Source organism: Brassica rapa, chromosome A05 (genome assembly GCF_000309985.2).
Source record: "Brassica rapa cultivar Chiifu-401-42 chromosome A05, CAAS_Brap_v3.01, whole genome shotgun sequence".
NCBI lineage: Eukaryota > Viridiplantae > Streptophyta > Magnoliopsida > Brassicales > Brassicaceae > Brassica > Brassica rapa.
In genome coordinates this window covers 4,923,151-4,946,943 of record NC_024799.2, presented here as the reverse complement: position 1 = coordinate 4,946,943, position 23,793 = coordinate 4,923,151, and the positions used below count along the sequence as shown (strand labels likewise).

The window sequence follows — 23,793 nt, the reverse complement described above, 5'->3', positions numbered from 1 at the left end:
CAAAAATTAATTGAAACAATTTTATAAGTGGTGGTCCAAATTAAAAAGAAAAATCATACACAAATTAAATTATGACTTTTGTTTTAATAGAATAGATGATTTAACTGATAATGCTATCAAATTACACTAATTGATGGTCTCCTTAAAAAAATTAAAATATTTCAAATAATTTAAATATTAATACAAAAATTAATTGAAACAATATTATAAGTGGTGGTCCAAATTAAAAAGAAAAATCATACACAAATTAAATTATGACTTTTTTTAATAGAATAGATGATTTAGCTGATAATGCTATCAAATTACACTAATTGATGGTCTCCATAAAAAAACGTATTTTCGCTACCTAAATAAAACATATTGAAAAATAAAACATAGAAAATACAAGATGATTACATAGACAACAAATAAGTTTTTTGAATATCCCAAAAATTAAAGCAGACAATGGAGGGAGACGTTATGAAACCTGTGAGTTACGTTGTTCGGTTAAAACCTTCGAGCTAATCTATAGTGGCATGGCATGCTAAGTCTTGCATGGAAAGACACATAACACTACATATCTTTGAGTTAACACAATTTGAGTTAGGCTGGATGATATTCTTATATTCAATAATTATTCCAAAAATGTTCCAAAAACTAAAAAGGCTACGGTAATTAGTAGTATATATTTAAGGTAGCCATTCGTAATTACTCCCTCTGCATATAAATGTTTGATGTTTTAGTTTTTCTACTTGTATGTTAAAAATGATGTTTTAACTTTAATTAATGCATTTTATTTTAAAACTATAATATAAATTAAAACCTAAAAATATGAAGGGTAGAAATTTATTGGGAAGCAAATAAAAATAGCAAAAACTAATAAATTAAAATATAGATTTTTTTAATTAATATATGTGCAAATCTTAAACATCAATCTTTTAAATCGAGAGAGAAGAAGGAGTACTAGTTAGTCTGTATTAACTAACCACACATATAGATGAACGCACCAGCATTTTCATTTTACATAAAAAATTTAAATATATACCAAAACAAGAATCAAAGTATCAAACGAAAATTCTTCCGTACGTTCCGTTGAATGATAAGCACATGGGTGCATGGCTTGTAGATGAACCCATCGGCGTTATGGATGTATGCATTCCTAACACTGTATCACACCTCTTTTATAATTACTAGGGGACGAAGCCCTCTCGCAAGCGCGGAGTTATTGACTTTTATATTTTTTTTTACCGGAGAAAGATCCACAAGTACCGTGTGGTAGTCTTGTTGCATCATCTTTCGAAGTGAATGCAAGCTCTTTACTCCAACTGCAACATTAACCACAAACATAATATGCCAAACACATTTAAACACTTTTACATTTTGAAATTTATTTATTTTGTTTGAATACCAAAATTTCTTAAATCATTCATGGACAATATAACTTGTTTATATGTCATAGTATAGCAATTGGACATTAACTGTTTTATTTTTTTTAATGTTGTTTGTTGTTAAGAGTTTTATTTAGTGTTAAGTACTAAGTTGAATGATGCTTTCATGTCTGGAGATTAGTTTGTTCATCCTTATGAAACTTTGTATGATGTTAATGGTATTGTCAAAAAAAAAAACTACTCTTTTAGTTGTCAATTCATATAACTTTTGTTGAACCAATCAATTTTATGTGTATATACATTTTTTATTCTACATTTTATTTTAATTAATTTAAATTTAGAATATTTGTTGTTTGGATAATTTTTACTGAATATTTTTATTATTTTTGTACTTCATTTATTAGCATATATGAATATTCGCCTTTTTTTTACTATGACATGGAATTTACGTAAATATAAAATAGGTTTTCATTATATAAAACTAAAATATATAAGGAAGGTAGTTTGTGTTTATTTTCCTTCGTTTCTGTTTGTAAGCTTAATAGCATGACTTGCATATATGGTTTGACTTATCTTATTTGAAAATGATCAAATTTTGATTAAAAAATAATGAATGCGAGAGAAAATTATGTAAAATTTTTTTTATTATTTAAATTATTATCCTAAGTTTATGTTGATATTTTGAAATCGATTGTTCATAACAGTCTTATGACTGAGACCATTTCCTTAATATGTATGATGTTCCACTATTAAACTTAATATAACAACTTTAGAATTTTATTACATAAAAATGAAATAGAAGTGTATAAATGTTTTATATAATAGTGTCCATATTTTAAACATATAAGATAAATTATTTCCTTATATTTTGGTTTTCTTTGTGTTTTTAGATATATGTTTTGTTTTAATATAATTTTGATGATAGTAGAATAAGTTTGTTTTATTTTTTAGGTGTTGGACTGAAGTACGACTTGGATCAAATAATAAGTCTTCAAAATTAAAGTACATATGAAGGTAAATAAAGCTTATCATAAGAAAAACGCACAGCACTTACGTTTTCGTGTAAATTACTAAAATCATTATTCTTTCTCTCGTATGCGAACTTCTATTTTTTCCTTGTTTAAATTGTGATTTTCAATGAGTTTCAAAAAAAAATAGTGGTATTTATTTACAAATTTTGGGTTGAATGTTTTCTTGGTAGTGTTATTTTATATATTAATGTGTGTTATAGATAATCTACGTGTATAAACATTCTTTGTTGAAATGAACTTGAGATTCGTTTAGCCATTGCATCGGTGGTGTACACTCTGAACACCATTAAGTTGGGTGGCAAGTTTGTTTATACGTGATGCCCAAAAAAAAGTTATTATTGGGTTTACCCCATAGGTTTACCAACCAATAGAATTTCAATATTTCAAATTCGATGTCTTTTAGAAAAAGAAACAAAATATTATCAAGATATATTATGTTCTTAATTAAAATAAAAAGGTTTAAAAAATTAGAATTTTTTTTATTAGCGTCAGTAAACACTAAACCCTAAATCCTAATCCCTAAACTCTAAATCATAAACCCTAAATCTTTGGGTAAACTCTAAATCCTTGGATAAATCCTAAACTCTAAATCAAAAACACTAAACACTAAAATCTTAAACCCTAAATTCTAAACCATAAATCCTTGAGTGTTTAGTGTTTTTGATTTGGAGTTTAGGATTTATCCAAGGGTATAGGGTTTACCCAAGGGTTTATGATTTAGGATTTAGGGTTTAGGAATTAGGATTTAGGGTTTAGTATTTTGCTGAGGACGTTAAAAATATATTTTTTTAGTTACTATATTTTTTAAATTTATTTCTTTTTATCTTTTTATTTTAAATATATAATATAACTTATAGCTTGAAAAAATATTTTGTTTCTTTTTTTAAAAGATTTCAAGTATGAAATAACACAATTCTATTGGTTGGTGAACCTAAAAGTCATCATAGGGAGTGAACCTAAGAATAAGTCCCGAAAAAAAAGAAGTTCTTTTATCTATACTTAGTGTAAATGATGTAATCATGTAACATGGTATAGAAAAAACATGGTTTAACCGACTTCTTAACGGTTAAGTTACATGGGTTTCTTATAAGAATATGATTTGAAGAGACTAAAAGAGGTCGGTAGGCTTGGGCATTTCTAGGCCCATAACGAAGTTGTTAACAGGAACTGTTGAAGAGGAAAGGTTTCCGAGCTTAATCTTCCTTTAATATATTACTATTCTGTTATACCACAGAACTTTGAGATAGACTCTTTGATATTATAGTGGATGTTGCGAGCTAGAAATTTGCTGAGATATACCCTTGGACGATAAAGGTACTCGTAAATCTGTATTGGATAATTATGCTATTACCAAAAAAAAATGGCAAGAGTTCAGTTATAAAAAAAAATCTGTATTGTGTGATCGTGTTTGATTCGATTAGTAACTTAGCTCAGGGTAGAATCAAAGATAATTGCTCTTTTAATGATTTTTTGTACAGATAAATTTCTCTTTCTGAAAATCATGAAAAACCCTACTTAGTTACGAAATTTTCTTTTAGTAATTGTTAAAGACAATTCATTAATTAATTTAAGATAAAGGTAGTTTTCAAAATTTAATATCTATTATATATTAAAAGAGAAGCATTATAATAAATACATCACACTATAATAGATATGTGTCAGATTCACAATGATTTAATAATGAGTATACAAACGCGTTCGCACTATATTCATAAATGTGTTTACACTATGTACTTTGCATTTTTTTTAATATAAAACTCACATACATGGTTCTAATAAAACTCTAAATTTTTCAATTCGAATAAAAGTAGATAACGAATCAAAAGCCAAACTATATATATATTATTTTTAATGTTTACATATAAAGTTGAGCAAAATATTCATAAATTTTGATCGATTCGTTATCCGTTTTGATTTGAACTAAAAAATCTGGATATCCGTAACTATACAAAACAAATCAAATACTCAAATACCAATATTTGTAGGAACATATATCTAATTCGATATGTTATATGCATATATATACATATATGTAAATATTTATATATATATATATATATATATTATACTTTATATCAGTTTTAAAATATTATTATGAATTAAATTTATTATATTAGGTACTTGAATTAAAAAAAAATAAATAATGTTTTATTTTTGTAATAAAATGTTATCATTAAAATTTTCAATTATTTTTAAAATTTTCTTTTATTTACGGATCAAATCGGATATTCTTTAAAATTCTAAAACATTTCGGATATCTAAATCACCCAATATCTAGGTGGCTAAAGATCGAATCGACACAAATGCTTCCAAATACCCAAATATTCGATCTGTGCGCACCCCTATTTACATATACAATTTTATTTTCTTTATATGAAAAAATGACTAATGTCAAGGCCTTTTTATTTTAAATTAATTTTAATTTTATCTTTCATGTATTATTTTGAACAAAAATATCATTTAATATTAATTAACAATATCTTTATATATTTGTCAACTATTTTATATATTTTTTACATACACATACATGTGCACCTTGATGTGAGCACCTTGTAACTAAGTATTCACCACAACTGAAGTATCTAATTTTTTTGAAAGTTGAAATATTTTTTCTTAATGCTTCTTTCACTACAGACCAAATTGTAGTAAAATAATTTGTCTTAATAATTTTCTTTTTTTTTTCTTAAATTATTATCTGTTTAGAGACTATAATATGAAACTATTGGTTCGACACGACGATTATCTAAAATTCATATCATGAAAATAAAAAATAATATTAATTTTTGATTTTTACCGCAGTAAAAATAAAATTTTTTAACCGAATAAACTAAAAATAATATTAATTTAAAATAATAGTTATATTTTAGAAGATTAAAAAATAAAAAAAATTAAAACCGAACCAATATCCAGATTAAACAGATTTAATAATAATCACATTCCTCGCAAAGCGCGGGTTATATTACCTAGTATATTGTATTTGAAACATCATTGATATAATGTATAAGCTAATTGGTCGATATTTTCCGCTATGCAATTGAAAATTTATATATGGAAAATAATTGTCAGTTATACTAAGTGTATGTATATTATCACATGACCACATATTTATACAATACTAACATATCATAATAGTTAACATAAAATTATGTATCAATTAATAAAGGTTATATTATTGACACCAGAACCATATATTTGTGGTTGCAAAGATAGATTAAATGTAGAATCATTTCGGTATTTCTTGTAAAAGGTTGATTTTTAATATTGATATGTCGGATTCTGACGTTTGGTCCACTTTTAATTACATCAATGAAAAGGTACGAATTATGGTATTAATGATCTGGTACGTATTTGTTGATAAGTGTGTCATATTAACTATAAAGGTCGTGTAGTTAGAAATACATTAATATTGTTTACAAGGGTTTTTTTTAGAAAGGACTTAATTTATTGTTTACAAGTTGTGACATATATCTGATTTAGGTGAATCATTTTTCCTTAATATGTATATAAATGTAATTCTAGAATAGAGAGAGCTTTGAACTCTATACAATTGTTAACTAATGTATAGAAAAGAATCAAATACATATATAGAAATAAAAAGAAGAGAGTGAAAACTGAGCAAGGTTAAACGAAGAATCAATACGATTTTGCTTTAGATAATACAAAATGAACCTTGTAAAAGTAAGGGATCAACAACTAAAACATGACAGGGACCAGATCTGAACTATTTTTTTATCCTTGTGGGCTTCTCGTCTGGTGCACATCTCCTGTGAAACTTATGTCCTGCAAAACAAAAAATATATTATTTTATATACAAACTTACTTCCTTGCAAGAGTATCAAATAAATCTAGACTTTCTATTTTCTTGGACTATAGTCACTATACATGTGCTGAGTCAACATAAAGATATATTAGGTGTTAGATGCAAATAATCTCCCGAAATATGATAGTCTTTTATTATTTGGGCAGCATCTCATGATATGGGTCCAAACACCAAATAGTTTCGTTGTCAAAGAGTAGATATATTGTCACGGTGCTAAAAACCAATAAAAGATGTGTCTATATACATCAACTCAAACACGTAAAATAGACACATCAATTATGCTTGTTCATGTATAAAGATTAGGTATAGAAGAAAAGTTTGACGGAATTGTCAAAATTAATGTCTGTGAAGACTAAAAAGCATATGATATAAATGGAAAACGTGCATGCACAACTGTAACAAATACTAGTTAATATTACAATAATAGTAGCAACAATAATGGCTTCGAATGTTTACAACCGCTCCGCACCGCAGTTAACAGTAACAAAAATTTTGGTTCCGAATGGTGACTGCGGTTTGAGCGGTGCGGGACAAACGGTTTGACTGCGGTGCGGTTCTGACAGTTATAAAAATATATAGATATATGGTATATGCAGAGATTTTTGTTACTGTTAACTGCGGTGCGGTACGGGATGGATGTTAACAATAATGGACCGCACTTTTTCTAGGATATGATTACAAAGACTGGTCGGCGTGATAGGTTTACGGTACAGTACTTCATGATTTTCTTCTGTACTCCCTCCTCCCCCCACCCCTCCCCCCCCCCCCCCCCCCCCCAAAAAGGCTATTTATTTAAGTTGTTCATTTTCTTACTTTCAGTATTAAGAAAAATAATCTACACCATTAATTCGAGAAAACTTTATGTGCACAGAATTAAAGGACACTGAGATAGAGTAACGTCATGGCAATTATAAATGGAGAAAAGGTCAAACCAACTCGAATAACGATCTGACATTCTGACTATGCAAACGCGTGAACGAGAAACATAAAATGTCGGTTTGAATGATACTGACATTTGCTTTGATGTTTAAGTTTAACTACTCTACTTAGACTTTAACAAAACGAAAATATTTATTACTTAAAATAATATACTATATTGAAACGTACCATGTAGTACGGAGGAGGATAGTGTTGTTGAGGGTAGAGATGAAACTGGTCGTGACTGGTCGGACATATGGTGGAACCGTCTGGTGTAGATGGATCGGGCAAGTCGGAGTCTAGCTGACACTCCATGTTCACTCCGAACAGTCTTAATGTCTTCGAATTCCCTCTCTGGCTCTCCACCGCTTGAACTCCTGGCGTAACAAAAAATTGAGGAATCTCTCTTTTTACAACAACAAACTTGAGGAATCTTTTATGGATAACAACATACACTTTGACATGAAATTTTCCAAAAGGAACTGGAAACACGGCTTTTTTGGGAAAGTTTTCCCCATTTTGGTACGCAGATGACAAGCTTTACCACAACGACACGTCACGTTTAGATATATGGGCATATTATATGCGAATTACATTTGTAGTGCAAAACGTTATGTCCTCATTCACATCACATGAAACAATTATATATACACTAGGTTATGTTGAATGATGGGTTTTGGACTCAACTGATTTTTTAGATCGAATTTTAGTAAATGCATACATCCGGAACATATAGCGAGTGAGTGCATGCCATTTTGGTTACGGTCCAGGATACCGATTAAATATGTTGCGCAGATACACGGATGTATAAGATATAAATATGTGTAGTGGAAATGAAAATGGATAAAGAGCAGCTGTAAGGATACGAAACAAATGTCACGCAATGTTGATAAATACGAATCCGATTCTGTTTCTATGGGCTTCCATCGGGTTCTTTATTTTTACTTCTTTAAAGATAGAGCGTCTATCCCTCTCACGCGCTCATTACAAACCCCAAACACTATAAAGCGTTTTTCAGTTGTTCACGTAACTTCAAACATTACATGAAAATATATTTTCACTTTAAATTTTGCTTTGTTACTTTTAACTCAAAATGACTCGTTAAGTTTTAATTTGTTATATACCCAATATGCATGGAAAATGAATTTATTCGTTGACAAAAACTAGAAGCGACAAAATGGACTTTTCTTCCTAATTTAATAAATGTTACAAATATTACTATATGGTTTGAGTTTCACTGAGATTATAATTGTAGTTAGTATTGATATTTTTTATGTTAAATAATCCGATTTTCCCAGATTCTGGAGTAAGTTTGGATTTCAGGACTTCTGTCCGAAAAAATCTCCTTGTTATAATTATAAAGAACTAAAATATTAAATTTAATGTCAATAATTAATTGATTAAAAGGGTACCTGCATGAGGATAATATTGGAGCGAGGCATTGGACTGAAGATGGCGATAAGAGTCGGAAGAGGAGGAAGAGTTGCCGCGTCTTCTCCAGCCAATGAAGAATCTTCCTCCGTCAACACGGTGGCGGTGGAAGAGAATGACGTCACCGGCGTCGAGCTGCTTCTCCTTGACGTATCTGCTCCATCCTTTGGTCAAGACATAACTCTGGCTACTGTTCCAATACGAGTATCTGAATCTCCATGGCTTACCTTCCTCGTCCTCGAAGCAGAGAAGTAATCCCTTCTCCATCGCGTCTGCGGCGGCTGCTGCGAGAGGGAAGTATCTCTCGGCGTGCTGTTTTGGGATGACGAGGCGGTTGAGTTTTCCGACGTCACTTGGGGTTAAGGGTTTCTCGAAAAGAGCTTCTTTTTCCTCCGCGACGTCGTTTTGATGGTGGTGGTGGCGGTGCTGCTGTTGTTGCCACATGAGAGAGTGGTAGTTGAAATCGCTTGAGTATTGGTTTATTGACATTTGAATGAGAGAGAAACAGACGACGAATAGTGATGAGAGAGAGAGAGAGAGAGAGATGGCAAATATTTTTTGAGATACCAATGCTGAGGTTACATATATCTGCCTCTATTTATATATGTATAAATATATGTTTCAAAGAAAGAGAAAATCATCTATAATTCTATGATCAAGTGTATGTAAGATATGCGTATGCGTTTCTAGAGTGATTATATGTAAAATATAAATTAGTGCATAAAGTTGGACATATAAATTTCATATATGACATCCATGAATATGGAATAATACTCCTGATCTAAATGTACAAAGTCCACCGTATTCAAGGACACAGAAAATATGCTAAGGTGGGTGTTTTTTGGCCATATAAATATGAGAATTTGTATTTTAGGGTGTCTAGATTTCACATTTTGGTTTTCTGTACATATTATATATGTAACATATCTATATATACATGTGAGACGTGTTTTGTCGGGATCAGGCACATGTTATCGCATTATCCTCCATTTTCTAGCTTACTACTAACTTCTCAAGCACGTGCATTCCATTCACCACCCAACAAATCATCCAACTATCTCATTCTTGATTATGTTAGATTTTGACATACCGACATTTGTATTACGAGTAAACATCATTACAATTTAGACATAGGTTTCTTCTATTTTATGGTTTTACATATAGTTTCCATACAATAGTATTCATTAATTTTCGTTATACCTTTCTACAATTTAATAGAGTAGAAAGAATTTTATGATTCCAGAAATAGTAAGGATAGAGATATATTGAAAACTAACAGGGAAAAGGAAAAGAAAGGCAGATACATGGACCAACGCCTAGAAAAGATATTTTGTCTCTTAACCAAGAAGACTTCTATGTACAGCCTTTCCTTATTTAGTTCTTTTTCATCACGTGCATGACACATCTCTTTAATGTTTACGTATTGTTCATAAATATTCGGAAATTGTGTGTCTCTGGCTATTTTATGTAAAATGATAAAACAATTGGTCAGGATAATAATAATTACTTAAATTGTCTGGTTAAGAACACATAGCTTTGTGTTTCCAAAGAGAAGAGTCGTGGGAGGGATCGAGATAAGATCTGTCTTCAATTGTCTGTTTCTTCTCACTTCAGTCGTGTTTCAATACTCTCCTCACATTCTCCTCCCACAAACAAACATAAAATAAAACAAGAATATATATTCGTAAATGTATAACGTATTACGTAAACCCAAAACAAACTTTTCTAATTTGTTACTTGCTTTTTGTTTTTATGTCATTCCGACTACTTTGTCCTCATTGTTTCCTTTTCTGACATATTTATCACAATCTGTCATGAGATTTTTATTATAATACTATTCTAAATTTGAATTTGAATAGTCACAAGTTATTAGGCTATATATATTTCCTAGTCAAATGCTAATTTCTAAACTCAAAAGGTTTTTTAAAAAATATTGTCCAAGTTAATGTTTTAATATACAGATTGAATGTTTTTGTTATGTCAATTAACACTGGGACTAAGTTCTGTTAGCCATAACATTTGATTACAAATTTCAAGATTATAGGTTGAATAATCTATATTAGAGGCTTGAATAAGAAGTATGTAAGGTGAGATAATCTCTAACCAAATCCCCTCATAATAAATTAATAATAACATTTGACGTTTAAATATGAATATAAATTAATATTACTATCTATTAACGATTATTTTAAAATTTGAGAAATTTTCAACGGAATATCATCTGCTTTTTTGGATATAAAAGCATGATTAACTAGAGGTTACTAACACAGTTTGTAAAAATAAAAAATAGAAAATAATGTAGGGTCAACAAAGAGGAAAGATAAAGATTCTTGAATAACAAATTAATAATACTGCTTTCTGAACAACATACATATATGTCAGCTAATAATTGGTTATATTTTTCAAAAATAAATAACAAATAAATTATTAATAATATTTTTTTTCTTAGAAACTTTTATGGGCTCTTTTTATATGTTTAAAACATTAACGCAATAATGTCTTTAAAACTTAGGTGAGAAATTACCAATACAAGGTCCTAAATCTTTTCAGAAAACTTATAACACTTAACTAGCAAGTAGAATATATATATATTTAAAAGGCAAATCTTCCAAATAGCTTTATTTTGTTTTCAAAATAGCACTCAAAAATTAAAGTGAAAAAAATATATTTTATTAAAAGACAATTATATTATCATTTATAACTTTAATTAATTAATTATTAAATATATCACATAAATACATATTTTAAATTCAAAAAGAAATTTTATTTTTTTCAAACAAAAAATTAATTACTTTTTTGAAAACATTTTTTTTTCTTAAAAAGAATTAAGTAAGACATTGGTGAATGTGTAAATATATTCCTGATCAATGTGTAATTTTTTTCCCAAATTCAAGAATGTCTTCATAAATATGCAAATAGACTTGTTAAATATAATTTGTATGTATATTTAAGAAGTTCTTCCTAAATGTGTATGTCATATTCTTGAATTTGACTTATATGCATATTTATAAAAATGTTACTCCATGTATAACCTCTCAAAAATTTATGAAAATGCTTTTAAATATATATATTTAATATTTTTATAAAATTTAAATATCAAATTTATAAAAAAATTCCAAAAACTTTAGGAAGATGTTATAAATATTTAAGAATATTTTATTTAATAAACATATAATTCAAATTCAGTAAGTTATTTATAGAGATATATAAATGAAGGTCTTCTCAAAATATACATTTAATAATCTAATTGCAAATACACATTTATGAAAAATTTCCTATTTTTAAAAATATATTATACATATTTATCAATATATTACTAATTTTTTACATATGTTATAGTTATTCACAGAAAATAATTTTAGTACTCAAATTTAGGAAGATATCATATATATATATATATATATATATATATATATATTTTGAAGGTATTCCTAAACTTTAAAAAAAATTATTTAGAATATTTTTCTGAAATTAATTGATTTTTTTAAAAAATAATCATTTATTTAATATATCTGTAAAGTAAATGTATAATTATCATTTACTTTGTAAATAACTTATTTATTCTTTTGATATCTGTGTGCTATTTTGTGATAAATATTTTTAGAATACCTAATGTGTTTCTCTTTTAAGGAAAAAAAAACAATCATGTTACTTCGAAAATATATGTATTTGTATATGGTGATTTATCTGATGTTGCTAAACTCGATCAGTGAACTGTCCACCCAAAAAATTGTGTCTTCATTTTCCGGAGTTCTAGCACTGATGACGGGAGGCGATTATCAACATCGGCCTGAAGCTCTATAGATATAAAAAGATTAATACTGAGTTAATTGTTCAATGATTTACTGTGTGGATCTATATAAAACTTTAATTTTAGCCTTTTTATTCCAACTACAACTGGACGACCAAAAAAAAAAAATTTCAACTACAACTGCATTAAAACTGTAACCGCAATTAACATATTTTAGCTTTTTTTCAAAAATTTCTGTTGGTTACTTTGAGTTTCAGTTTATAATCTACATATATAGGCCATAAATATATAAAATTAAACTTCATAAAAAATATTTTAATGGTTTCAACAAAAACAAAACATGAAATGCTCCAGTCTCATTAGTCATTACCAGTTTTTTGTTTTTGCCTTTGTTAGAGGTCCAATAATTTCATTACCAGATATAACCAAACACGGGTCGTTCCTGATATGAGATCAATTCTTCATTCGGTAGTACAACTTAGGTTGGTGATAAAGAAATGCAACTTAACAACTTGGACAAATAAGTGTAACGACCTATGTTCAACAAAATACGTCATATCTATTGTCGACAACTTGTTTTGGTACCTCATCCTCGATGGCCGCGAAACTTTCTCAATTTCCAAGTAGATTCGTTCTTTCAGGTAAACCCTTCTTCTCACTTCTACTTCTGACATTAATGTTTCTCCACTAGTATGACACTTACCTTACGTAGTAAAATTGGTTTATAAGGGTTAGAAAGCTTAGCACAATAAATAGTGAGAAATTTCTTCGAACCCACGAACTGTTGGCTTTGGTAAATGAATATTTGATAGACATTCGGCTTCTTTGGTTTAATTTTTGTTATGAAAAATTATTAACAATGTTTGAGTTTTCGGTAATAAGATGAAATCACTTTTGCTATTTGTATTTAATTTTTAATGAGATAAACTATTTACATTGATTGGACTCTCTACAAAAAGGTAAAACCAAATTTTAAATTATCAAAAACAAAATTTTTTCTAAAACTAAAATCAAGAGAAACAGAATTTTAGTTATATTTGACATTTTAATGATCAGTTTATCAGAAAATTCTTATAAATTTCTGCCTGAATATTTAACTACACATTTAAATTTTGTTGAAGTCTTTATCGGAAAATAGTTAAAGTTTTCTTGAAGGTTTAGATTTATGTCAGTTGACTTAAAAAACTTATTTTTTCGATGAACCACAACAACTATTGACAAATGAATGTTATCTTAATATATACAAAACGAATGAATATAATATAATTTTTCTTTTTTAGAAAAATATATCTTCTGTAAAAAATATTTCAAAAAAATATTTTTTTTCTACGTTTTATATGCTTTTGTTTACATAATAAGATAATAAATCATAAATTGTAAAAACAATATTTTACTGATTAAATTTCTATTGATTTCAAATTGTAGAAAATAAATAGTCACAAAATAATATATTTCTAATCAAATTTAAATATTTTATATATATGTGTGGAATTTTAAAATGTATATTTTAAAACAGAGAAAATAGTTTTTTTTTTGCTCAAAGAGAAAAAAAAAAAACAGTAATAAGAATAGCAGAGAAGGAACATGGGTCCTTAGCGAAGAGACAAACAAATTCCAAGAAATTAAAAAATTTGAGGAGAAATCTTTAACTTCAGAAAACAAAAATATACGAACTTAATTGCTAGGGAAGAAAAGTGACACTAATGCACGAAGGTCATCATATATGCTCTACCTTTATGTGTATTTTGCTTTGCTGTACTCATTTTGATTCCCTTTTCGCAATTATTGGGTTCCCCTTTATGATCCCAATGTCATATTTTATTACTACAATACTAAATATCTATCTTTTGATATACAAAGGTTATATATATGATGCATATATACACGACGTATACGACTAAAATCTTTATTTTAAGCTATGACGTAAAGCTTTACTTTTCAAGCAATATACTTTAAAATAATACCTTATCATATAATAATATTAATTTGAATCGCAATTCGGTTAGAATAAGGCAACCATTATTGAATAGTGATGAGCAATCGGAAATGATCTGGGCCAGTTTAAAGCTGACGTCTCTTGGATCCGATTCCATGTATTAGTAAATGTAGCTATTTTCAACTATTCGATTTCCAATTTTGATTCAAAGATTGACCAAAACAACTACGAAAATCCATGTCTAATGCTCATAAAAAGTTTAAAATTATAGACGAAAATATCATTTCTACTAACGTTTAAGAAAAACTCTATGGTGTGTGTTCTGCAGTTTTTGTATCTAAACAAAATCGTCTTCTAATAGAGTTCCGAAGATCTAGCTAGTATCGGAAATAATTGTTATGTATTATGTTACTAGAGTTCCGAAGATCTAGCTAGTCCCATAAGCTTCACTAGAATAGATCAACTAAATTATGTTACTAGATAATAAAGCATTTTAGACAATCTTTAATTTGGACTCTTTTGACCCTCAGCTCAACGAGACAAATATCTGCCTAATCCCAAAAACAGAGCGGCCAAGAGATATGTCTAATTTCCGACCGATTAGCCTCTGCAATGTGTGCTATAAGATTATATCTACAATTCTATGCCAGAGGCTACGAAGATATCTGCCGAGCATTATCTCTGAAACTCAATCTGCCTTTGTGGCAAGACGTACCATCACAGATAACATCCTTCTAGCCCAAGAAGCCTTTCACGCTCTGAGAACTAATAATAAATGTAAGAATGAGTTCATGGCCATTAAAACAGACATGAGCAAAGCTTACGATAGAGTGGAATGGAATTTTTTAGAAGCTATGATGAGGAAAATGAGATTCAGAGAGAAATGGATCCATTGGATAATGAGATGTGTCGGATCAGTCTCCTATAGTGTACTGATAAATGGAAATCCCACAGGCCAAATAACTCCCTCTAGAGGATTACGGCAGGAAGATCCAATCTCACCATACCTTTTCATTCTCTGCACAGAAGTTCTGATAGCAAATATAAGAACAGCTTAAAATTTAGGACAGATCACGGGACTCATAGTGGCCCAAGCAAGTCCTCCGATATCTCATCTCCTCTTTGCAGATGACAGCCTCTTCTTCTGTAAAGCAGTCCCAGAACAATGCAACAGCCTCCTCAACGCGCTAAACACGTATGGAAGTGGTTCTGGACAAAGAATTAATTTTGAGAAATCAGCTATCACTTTCGGTAAAAAAGTGCCTCAAAAAAATATGGAAAACCTGCAGAATATCTTAGGCATTACAACTGAAAGCGGCAATGGAAAATATTTAGGCATCCCGGAGCTACTCCAAGGCTCTAAGACCCAAGCCTTTGCCTATGTCCAAAACAATCTACACAAGAAAGTTAATGGATGGACGGCAAAATACCTTTCCAGAGCCGGCAAAGAAGTTATGATCAAATCTATAGCAGCAGCCATTCCGACATTCCCAATGTCGTGCTATCTCCTCCCTAAAGGACTATGTAAAAAGATATCTAGTGCGACATCTAATTTTTGGTGGGGCTCTGGCCCTAACTCAAAAGGTATGCATTGGATATCATGGGACAAACTCTGTCTCTCCAAAAAGGAAGGAGGAATTGGGTTCCGATCGCTCGAAGAATTTAATATAGCTTTATTAGCTAAACAACTTTGGCGATTGGAACACAACCCAAATTCTTTACTTACAAGAGTCCTTAAAGGGAGGTATTTTAGAAATTCACATCCTTTCAAAACACCAAAAACTTCAAGACCATCCTATGGCTGGAGAAGCATGATGGCTGCAAAAGATCTTGTCACTAAAGGTCTTAGACGAACAATAGGAACAGGGGAAGATACACTGGTTTGGCAAGACCTGTGGTTACTGGATGAAACCGCCAGGCCTCCTACGATAACACATGATTATGATCCGAACCTGAGAGTGTCTGACCTAATCGATCCTGTGGAAAAAGAATGGGACAATTCTAAACTCAGGAGTTTGCTCCACCCCAACGACATACCGTTGGTTCGAAGCTTAAATCTCAAGAGAAATCCCGGTCGGGATGGATATTGCTGGAACCTAACCACTTCTGGGAAATACTCGGTCAAGTCAGGCTATATGCTTGCAAGATCAAAACCAGACGAGGATACTGAAGTTAGGAACCAGCTACCTTCCCTCAACCCGCTCAAGAAAAAAATTTGGAAAGTCAAAACCGGGAAAAAAATCTGCCATCTTATGTGGCAGATTTTATCGGGGGCAATTTCAGTCAATGAAAGACTTTTCAAAAGACACATTGGGAACGATCCTAGCTGCCCAAGATGTGGCTGTGCTGAGGAAACGATTAACCATACGATTTTTACATGCCCTCCCGCTATGCAATGCTGGGCCCTTTCAACGATTCCTTCGGTTCCGGGAGTCTTCCCATCAGAAAATCTCTATACCAACATGGATTACCTCCTCTCAAGATCCAATACAGGTGGAACTATGGAGGAATTAACCAGAGTCTTTCCTTGGATTATTTGGTATATATGGAAAGCCCGGAATGAAAAACTGTTTAATGGACGTGAATTCTCACCTATGGACACAATTGATCTGGCGATACGTGAATGTAATGCATGGTTTTTGGCCAATGAAGTGATCGATCCAGGTGAAAGCACCATGGAATGCATACCAAGAACCCCCATTGAGGTACCTACATTCATATGTAGGGTGGACAGATCATGGAAAAATGATGAAACCACGAGTGGAGTAGGATGGATCCTACAACTACAAGACGGTTCAATAGATATCTTGGGGCTCCAAGGATGCCATAGACAAATCTCACCGCTTCATACTGAACTAAAAAGTTTGATATGGGCTCTGAAATGTTTACTTCGCTTTCAGCGTTACTGCAATTATTTTGTTACTGACTCTCAAGAGCTAGTCAAAATGATCGCTACACCTGAAGACTGGCCGGCCTTTGCAACTGAACTTGACGAGTTTAAAACTGTATGGGCGTCCTACCAAGATGGACAAGTGGTCTACAAGAGCAGATCCAGTAACACCAAAGCAGACTTCCTGGTAAGACAAGCTCGAACAAGGAAGCGTGTTTTCTCATATGTTAACACGTGTGTGCCACACTGTATCGATATTCGCAACTCGGCTTTTGCCGATTCGTACTAAGATTTATCTTTGTATCTCATCGTGAAAAAAAAAAAAAAAAAAAACAATCCTCCAATAATTTCAGCTAGTTCTTAACTTTTGTTTGAATTTTCAACCAACTTTCTAAATGAAAGCAAAAATATTTGTTTTGTTTTCGAATTTGTAAGTAAGAAGTTCAAAATTTTATGCACAAGTACTGTTTTATATTGTCACTATTAAATACAACTCATAATATTGAGAAGAACATTTTCAATATACGTTCTAGCTTCGTTATATTAAATCCACCAAAAAGATGTAAAAAACTCTGGGATTCGCACGAGCATTACCGACTTTTGTGTGCACGAGCATAACCGACTTGACTGTACACATGAGGTAGAAGGTATGATGACTCAGAAAACCAAATACTTTATGTCAATGAAGAAAAGAAATTGACACCATAACCAAAATTATTTCCTAGCGTTAACTAATAAGTAATTCTTAGAGCCTCAGTATTCATATAACCAAAATTTCTCATGATAAAATATTAATAAAATATAATACTAATTTAAATAAATATGGACCAATAACAAGTAAACAAAATTTACATGAGTTTCTCAAATTTCTAGTTTGTAAAGTGAAAGATTTTCTCCAATTGTTTCATTTTTATATATTTTATTCTTATTTATTATTAATTTTAGTTTTGAGAAATTTTTCTAGAGCATGAGCACCGTTGAGGTACTCTAGAAAATATCTGAATAAAGCTTAATATTAATATCTGTATAATAGTTGAATTTTTAATTATAATTTAGAAATAAGAAGAAGATGAATCAATGACAGGGGACTCAGGGACAGTTGGAAATGCAGTCTCTCCACTAATTTGTTTCGTCGATTAAAATACACGCAATGGGAGTATGTAAACCGGTACCTAAAAGAAAATTAGGAGAGAGGTAGTGAAAAGAATAACAATCTCTTTATAAAGAAACTCTGACACTTTTCTACGGTATCAATTCTACACTTGTTTCACCTCTACTGATTTAGCTATAGATGTTAAAATTAATTATTATCAGCACATTAAAATAAAATAATAGTATAAAATTCTGAAGGTACTTTTTAAAGAGACTATACGGTCACGTTCTTTTTTCTTTTTTATTTATTTTTTCTTATTTTATTAATGATCACATATTGCTTAAGAGAGTATCCTTGTGAATGACCTTAAGAGCATCATTAGCAATAAGTCTCTCAAAACTAGGTCTCTCATATTATTTTAAAGATAAGTTGGATGAATAATTAAATTTTAAGAACTGAACTAAATTTCAGTGAATGAGCGATTGACAAATGGCTTAGCAGTACCTTCCCGTTATCACGAAGTCTCTCTACGACAAAGCGTCCCTCTAGTTTTAATATGTCTCTTTTCTACTATTTTTTATTTTATAAATTTTTGTAGGTAGAAACTTGTATAAAAGAGTACCGATGTGCTTGCTCTTAAATACTATAGATAAAAACTTTTAAAGAGCATCATTATTGTTGAGTATTTTTTTTTTGAACAACTTTAATTTTATATCTTAAAACGAAAAAAATGAGATATAAAAAACAAAAACAAAAATAGGAGAAAATGCAAGCTCTCACACAGCCATTTAAATGTTGACTAGTTTTTATTGGTCCAGCTTTTTCTCCTTTACCATCTTGTATTTAGTTTCAATTTCTATTATTATTTGTATTACGAAAAACTGATTTTGAGAGTTTTTTCAATGTTTATGCTTTTATGTTTTAGTATGTTTGACCATTAAAAGGGCCTTTGTTAAGCCGTTTATATCTGGAACCAGCCAAAAATAGCGCCTTTGACTCAAATTTTTTTGTTTGGTCAACGCCTTTTACTGCAATTCACATTGAACTAATTAAGCATTTCCGTTAAAAGTACTTTACACAATGTTCAAGAAATTGTTAGGCAGTAACTAGGCGTTTTATAGAGAACTAGCGTCTAGATAGATTATTCGGGCCTAGGCGAAATTTAGACATTAACGAATTATTAATTTATTTTATATATATTTTACATTTATATGAGATATTTTAGTTTTTAATTATAAAATTATTGTGATGAATTATTAAAATAGATATACGAAACAAAAGAAATTAGAAAGTTTTGTAGATTTATACTAATATTATTGTTTAATTTAATATGTTTAGACCAATTTAGATTGATTTTAACCAAAGCTTTGTGTGGGTACTGATCTTTCTTTATGATATCTTAATTGTCTCTTTTCGATGCTATGACCACAAAACTTCAAGTCATCCAAATTTGAAAATCATTATCTTACATAACTAGAAAACACAAACACATGGATCAGACTATTAAAAAAGCTGAGAATATATTCAAGTTCACAACAAATCAAACACAAACACATTCTTCACCACCATTTCTTTAGACTTAAGATCACCAAAACGCCAACCAGAATCGTACATCCAATGACAAAGTCAGCCATCATCTTTTTTTTTCATCTTTGTTTACTCTCAATTTCAGACACGAAATCGTACATCCAATGACAAGAAACTCCAGACACAGTTTAAACCGAGAGGGTCATGTGTCAGGTCAAATCTAAGTAATGTTTAGTTCCGAATTGGTTTTCGGTTCACTTTTTTGAGTTTTCTGGTTTGGTCTCGCAAATAAACCAAAAAACGACTTGACCAATATCGAATTAAGTTTGATGGAGAAATAGGTTTCGAACTTTAAATTTAGAGACATCTGAAACGAGATCATAATTTGATGGAGATTTGGTGCTATATGATACTTCTCGTGGATAAATAACTTGTCTTCCCGACAAAAAGACATTTGTGGTAGAAGTAGGTAGACTAGGCACATGCCACTACGTACACCTACGTCTAAGTATTTGTACAGTGTGCATGTACCTTTGTGTACATATCCACGTACGGTATTTGTATACTTTTGATTGTGAAACTTATGTAATAATTAAAATTAGACAAAGAATCCAAGTTTGATTGGGTAGGTATCTGACACACCTGGATTTAATAGTAACAATATATTTGTAAGAAAAGAAATGAGATGTGTATGCAAGTTCATTGCACTTAGATGAAAGATTGCTTTTAAATACAGAGAATTATGGCAAGAATAATGGACGAATATACTGACACAAATCAGATGTCTTAAACAAATGCTGTGATTAAGTGTGTAATTAACTTGATAGTCAATAAACTTAATAAGTAATACACTCCACTCCATATGGACAGACGAATGTTATTATATATTATCTTTACAAATAAATTAGCGTTGCTGTGGACAAGAGTTAAGTACCCAACTTAACCAGCCGCATGAGATTTTTTTAGACCAAACCTTTTGTCCGATTAATAAATGGACCCTAACTTAGGCCTGTTAAATATAGTCTCCAAATTTGTGAAAACATCTAGAAAATAAAGTTTATATGTAGGAGTCCGATTAAAGTTTATATAATTCAAAACTAGAGCTTGATTAGCATATCCGTGCGTTTAATTTTGAATTTTTTTAAAAAAGTTGATATGTGTTTTTTATAATTAGTATATCATATATTTTAGAAGTGTCACTATATAACTAAATGTTATTGGTTATTTGAATATTGTAGGTTCCTATACATCATACATCACTATATTCATTTTCAAAAATACAATTCAATGATTTTATTGATGCAATTTTCTATTTACATATCTAAAAGTTAAATATTTAGGGATTTTATGGCCTATAATGAAGGCTCTTGATCACCCACATTTGATGGAGAAAATTCTTAGTATTTATAACTAAATCGTATATAGCTGAAAATTCTAACTAAAAGGAAATTTGAAATAATGGTGAATCAAACGAAGATAAATGGGAAGGATTAGTGATAATCGAAATTTTAAGAATTTGTTAGGAAAAATTTATATGGAAATTAGTGTTTATTATGAGTATTGAATATACGTGTTAGATTTGACTTATTACTGGTTAACTATATAACAACAATATAATGCTTAAATATTTACCTTTGGTCTGATTAGTTAATATTTTCTTATATTTAAAATTTTGTATAAATAAGAGAAAATATACCAAAAATAATTTACAAAAAAGGTTATACGGAAAAAAAACCCAGTGAATTACTTAAACGGTATACTTTAGACAATTAATCACTAAAACATGACAGGGTAAAATCCTTTAGTCAAAAAATAAAAATAAATCAGGACCGGTTGTCTATTGCATCAAAGTACTTACAACCAAAATATAAAAATATGTGCATATGAATTAAGAGGTCGTGTATTGTATACACGTTTTGATAGTGTAAACATTGAAAAATATTCAGAATATAAAGCTTTGTAATAAATTTTAAAATTATATGATATTACATCGGCTCATATAATAGTTGATCATCATGCTGTTATTGGGCTTCAGCCCTGAAATTTTATTTTTTAGTTATGTGATAAAAAAAAGATAATTAAGATTGAGTGGCACAAGTTGATAAATATTTTGAAAAAAAATCAGGGCTATTTCAAATATGTACTTCAGTTTTAATAGTTTAGATGGTAATATGTGAATAGTTACTACAAAATCTAATGGAAAGATTGTGGAAGCACGGTAGCCTAGTGATTAAGGTTTAAAGGTTTCTACACCCAAGTCTCGTGTTCAAATCTCAGGCTATACAATTTCTAGCAGATTGTATATTATAGGAGGTCTAGATTTCAATTCCCGGAGAAATCGACTTATTAAACAATTATACAAACTATGAAAGAAAGGCTTACAAGGGATCTTCAACATGGTGCAAGTAAATCCGGTCAGACGTATATCTTCGTAAGACGACTCATGTGATGCAGTTAGGCGTAGATCCTCATAAGACATGTAGTATTATCGGTTGTCGGATCGTCTATGTAATCTTTCTCATAATTGTAATATCATAATAAATCAGCGTTAAAAAAAATCTAATGGAAAGACTAACCGATCGAATAGGAAAAATAAGATTTTATAACAGAAAAGAAGGTTTGTGCATATAGACCAAGGACCAAAAATTAAATCAGAACCGAACCAGAAAAACTGAACAGATGTTTATATATTATCGAGCTATTCCTATATTTCTAGGACCAACCTTTTTATTTTTTAATTTTAATATGAAAAAGTAACAAGAATGAAAATTGTTAAGCTTTTCATCATCCTGGTATCGAGCTATTTTTCGTATGACCTTTCCTACAATATCGTCACTGCAGTAAGTGGTATTCCTCTACGCCTAAGACACTAAAATTTTGAACCATAAACGAAGAAAGGCATGCGAAAAAAACCAAAACTAAACCGAACGAAAAATTGAATCTAAAATATTAATATATTTACTTTTAAAATTACTAAATATTGTAAAAATACTAATTATAAATCGATCTACTTGAAAGCCTGAATTACCCAAATATACTTTATCCAAAATAGTTAAAACTATCCAAATTATCCTATAACTTTCCATAAAATATTTATATTTATCCAAATGATTCGATATTTAATTTAAAAACTGAAAATATCTATTTTTACATGATTATCCAGAAAATCAAAATCGAACCGGAACCAAAACTGAAATGAAACCAAAATTTATTAGATATTAGTTAGTTTTTAACATGGTTTTCTGAAATAGACAAAAAAAACGAAATAACATAATCAAAGCCGAATTGAGTTTCATTAATATTAGCTAAACCGTTCTATATCTTTAGAATTGAAAAACCAAAAACCTAAAAACCTGAATAAAATCGAATGTCCATGCCTACAAAATTAGGGAAAAAGGTCGATCAACACAATGTTAAACTGAATTAAATTACAATTCGGCCCACTCTTTAAATTTATGTAAAGGCTAAAAATGTACAAAATAAAACTATCGAATAAAATAGAGTAGTTACTTCCACCAGTGAGAAGACAGTTTACGTCCGAACAAGTAAAAAAAAACTATCATATATGTATGGACATATATATGAATGTATTCATCAACGTCAGTGCTCGACGATATATATAAGAATACAATTCTAAATGTAACTGTATACTAGATTTTGATCCGCGCAACCGCACGGGTGTTTGTTTTCACTTTTTTTATACATAAATTATTGTTTTAGAACATAAGTGGTATATATTTTTAATTTTAATCATATACTTAAATATTTATATAACTATTTCAAATACAATAATTTTATAATTTACATGTTATAATTAATTAATTGTTTAAACCTTATATATTTGCCACTTGTATTTGCATTTAGTTATTAAGCAAATTAATATATTCATGAGAAAATATATTTAAAAAATATTTTGTATTTAATTTAGGCTAAATTATGACCTGTATTTCAAAACTGGATTTCTTTTTACCAATATTTTTATGCTTATTCATTTTAGATAATTTATTATTGTATATATAAAAGTGTAAG

The 23,793-nt window shown here is 29.8% G+C and overlaps 1 protein-coding gene across 1 annotated transcript; it reads right to left on the bottom strand.

The window, feature by feature from the left end:
* Window positions 1–5,924: 5,924 nt before the first annotated feature.
* Window positions 5,925–9,112, bottom strand: LOC103867318 (B3 domain-containing protein At2g36080). The gene is made up of 3 exons (XM_009145369.3): window positions 8,549–9,112; window positions 7,326–7,513; window positions 5,925–6,178 (listed from the first exon to the last, which is right to left on the bottom strand). The coding sequence occupies exons 1-3, from the start codon at window positions 9,054–9,056 to the stop codon at window positions 6,128–6,130; spliced, it is 747 nt and encodes a 248-aa protein (XP_009143617.1). The 5' UTR covers window positions 9,057–9,112; the 3' UTR covers window positions 5,925–6,127.
* Window positions 9,113–23,793: the final 14,681 nt, after the last annotated feature.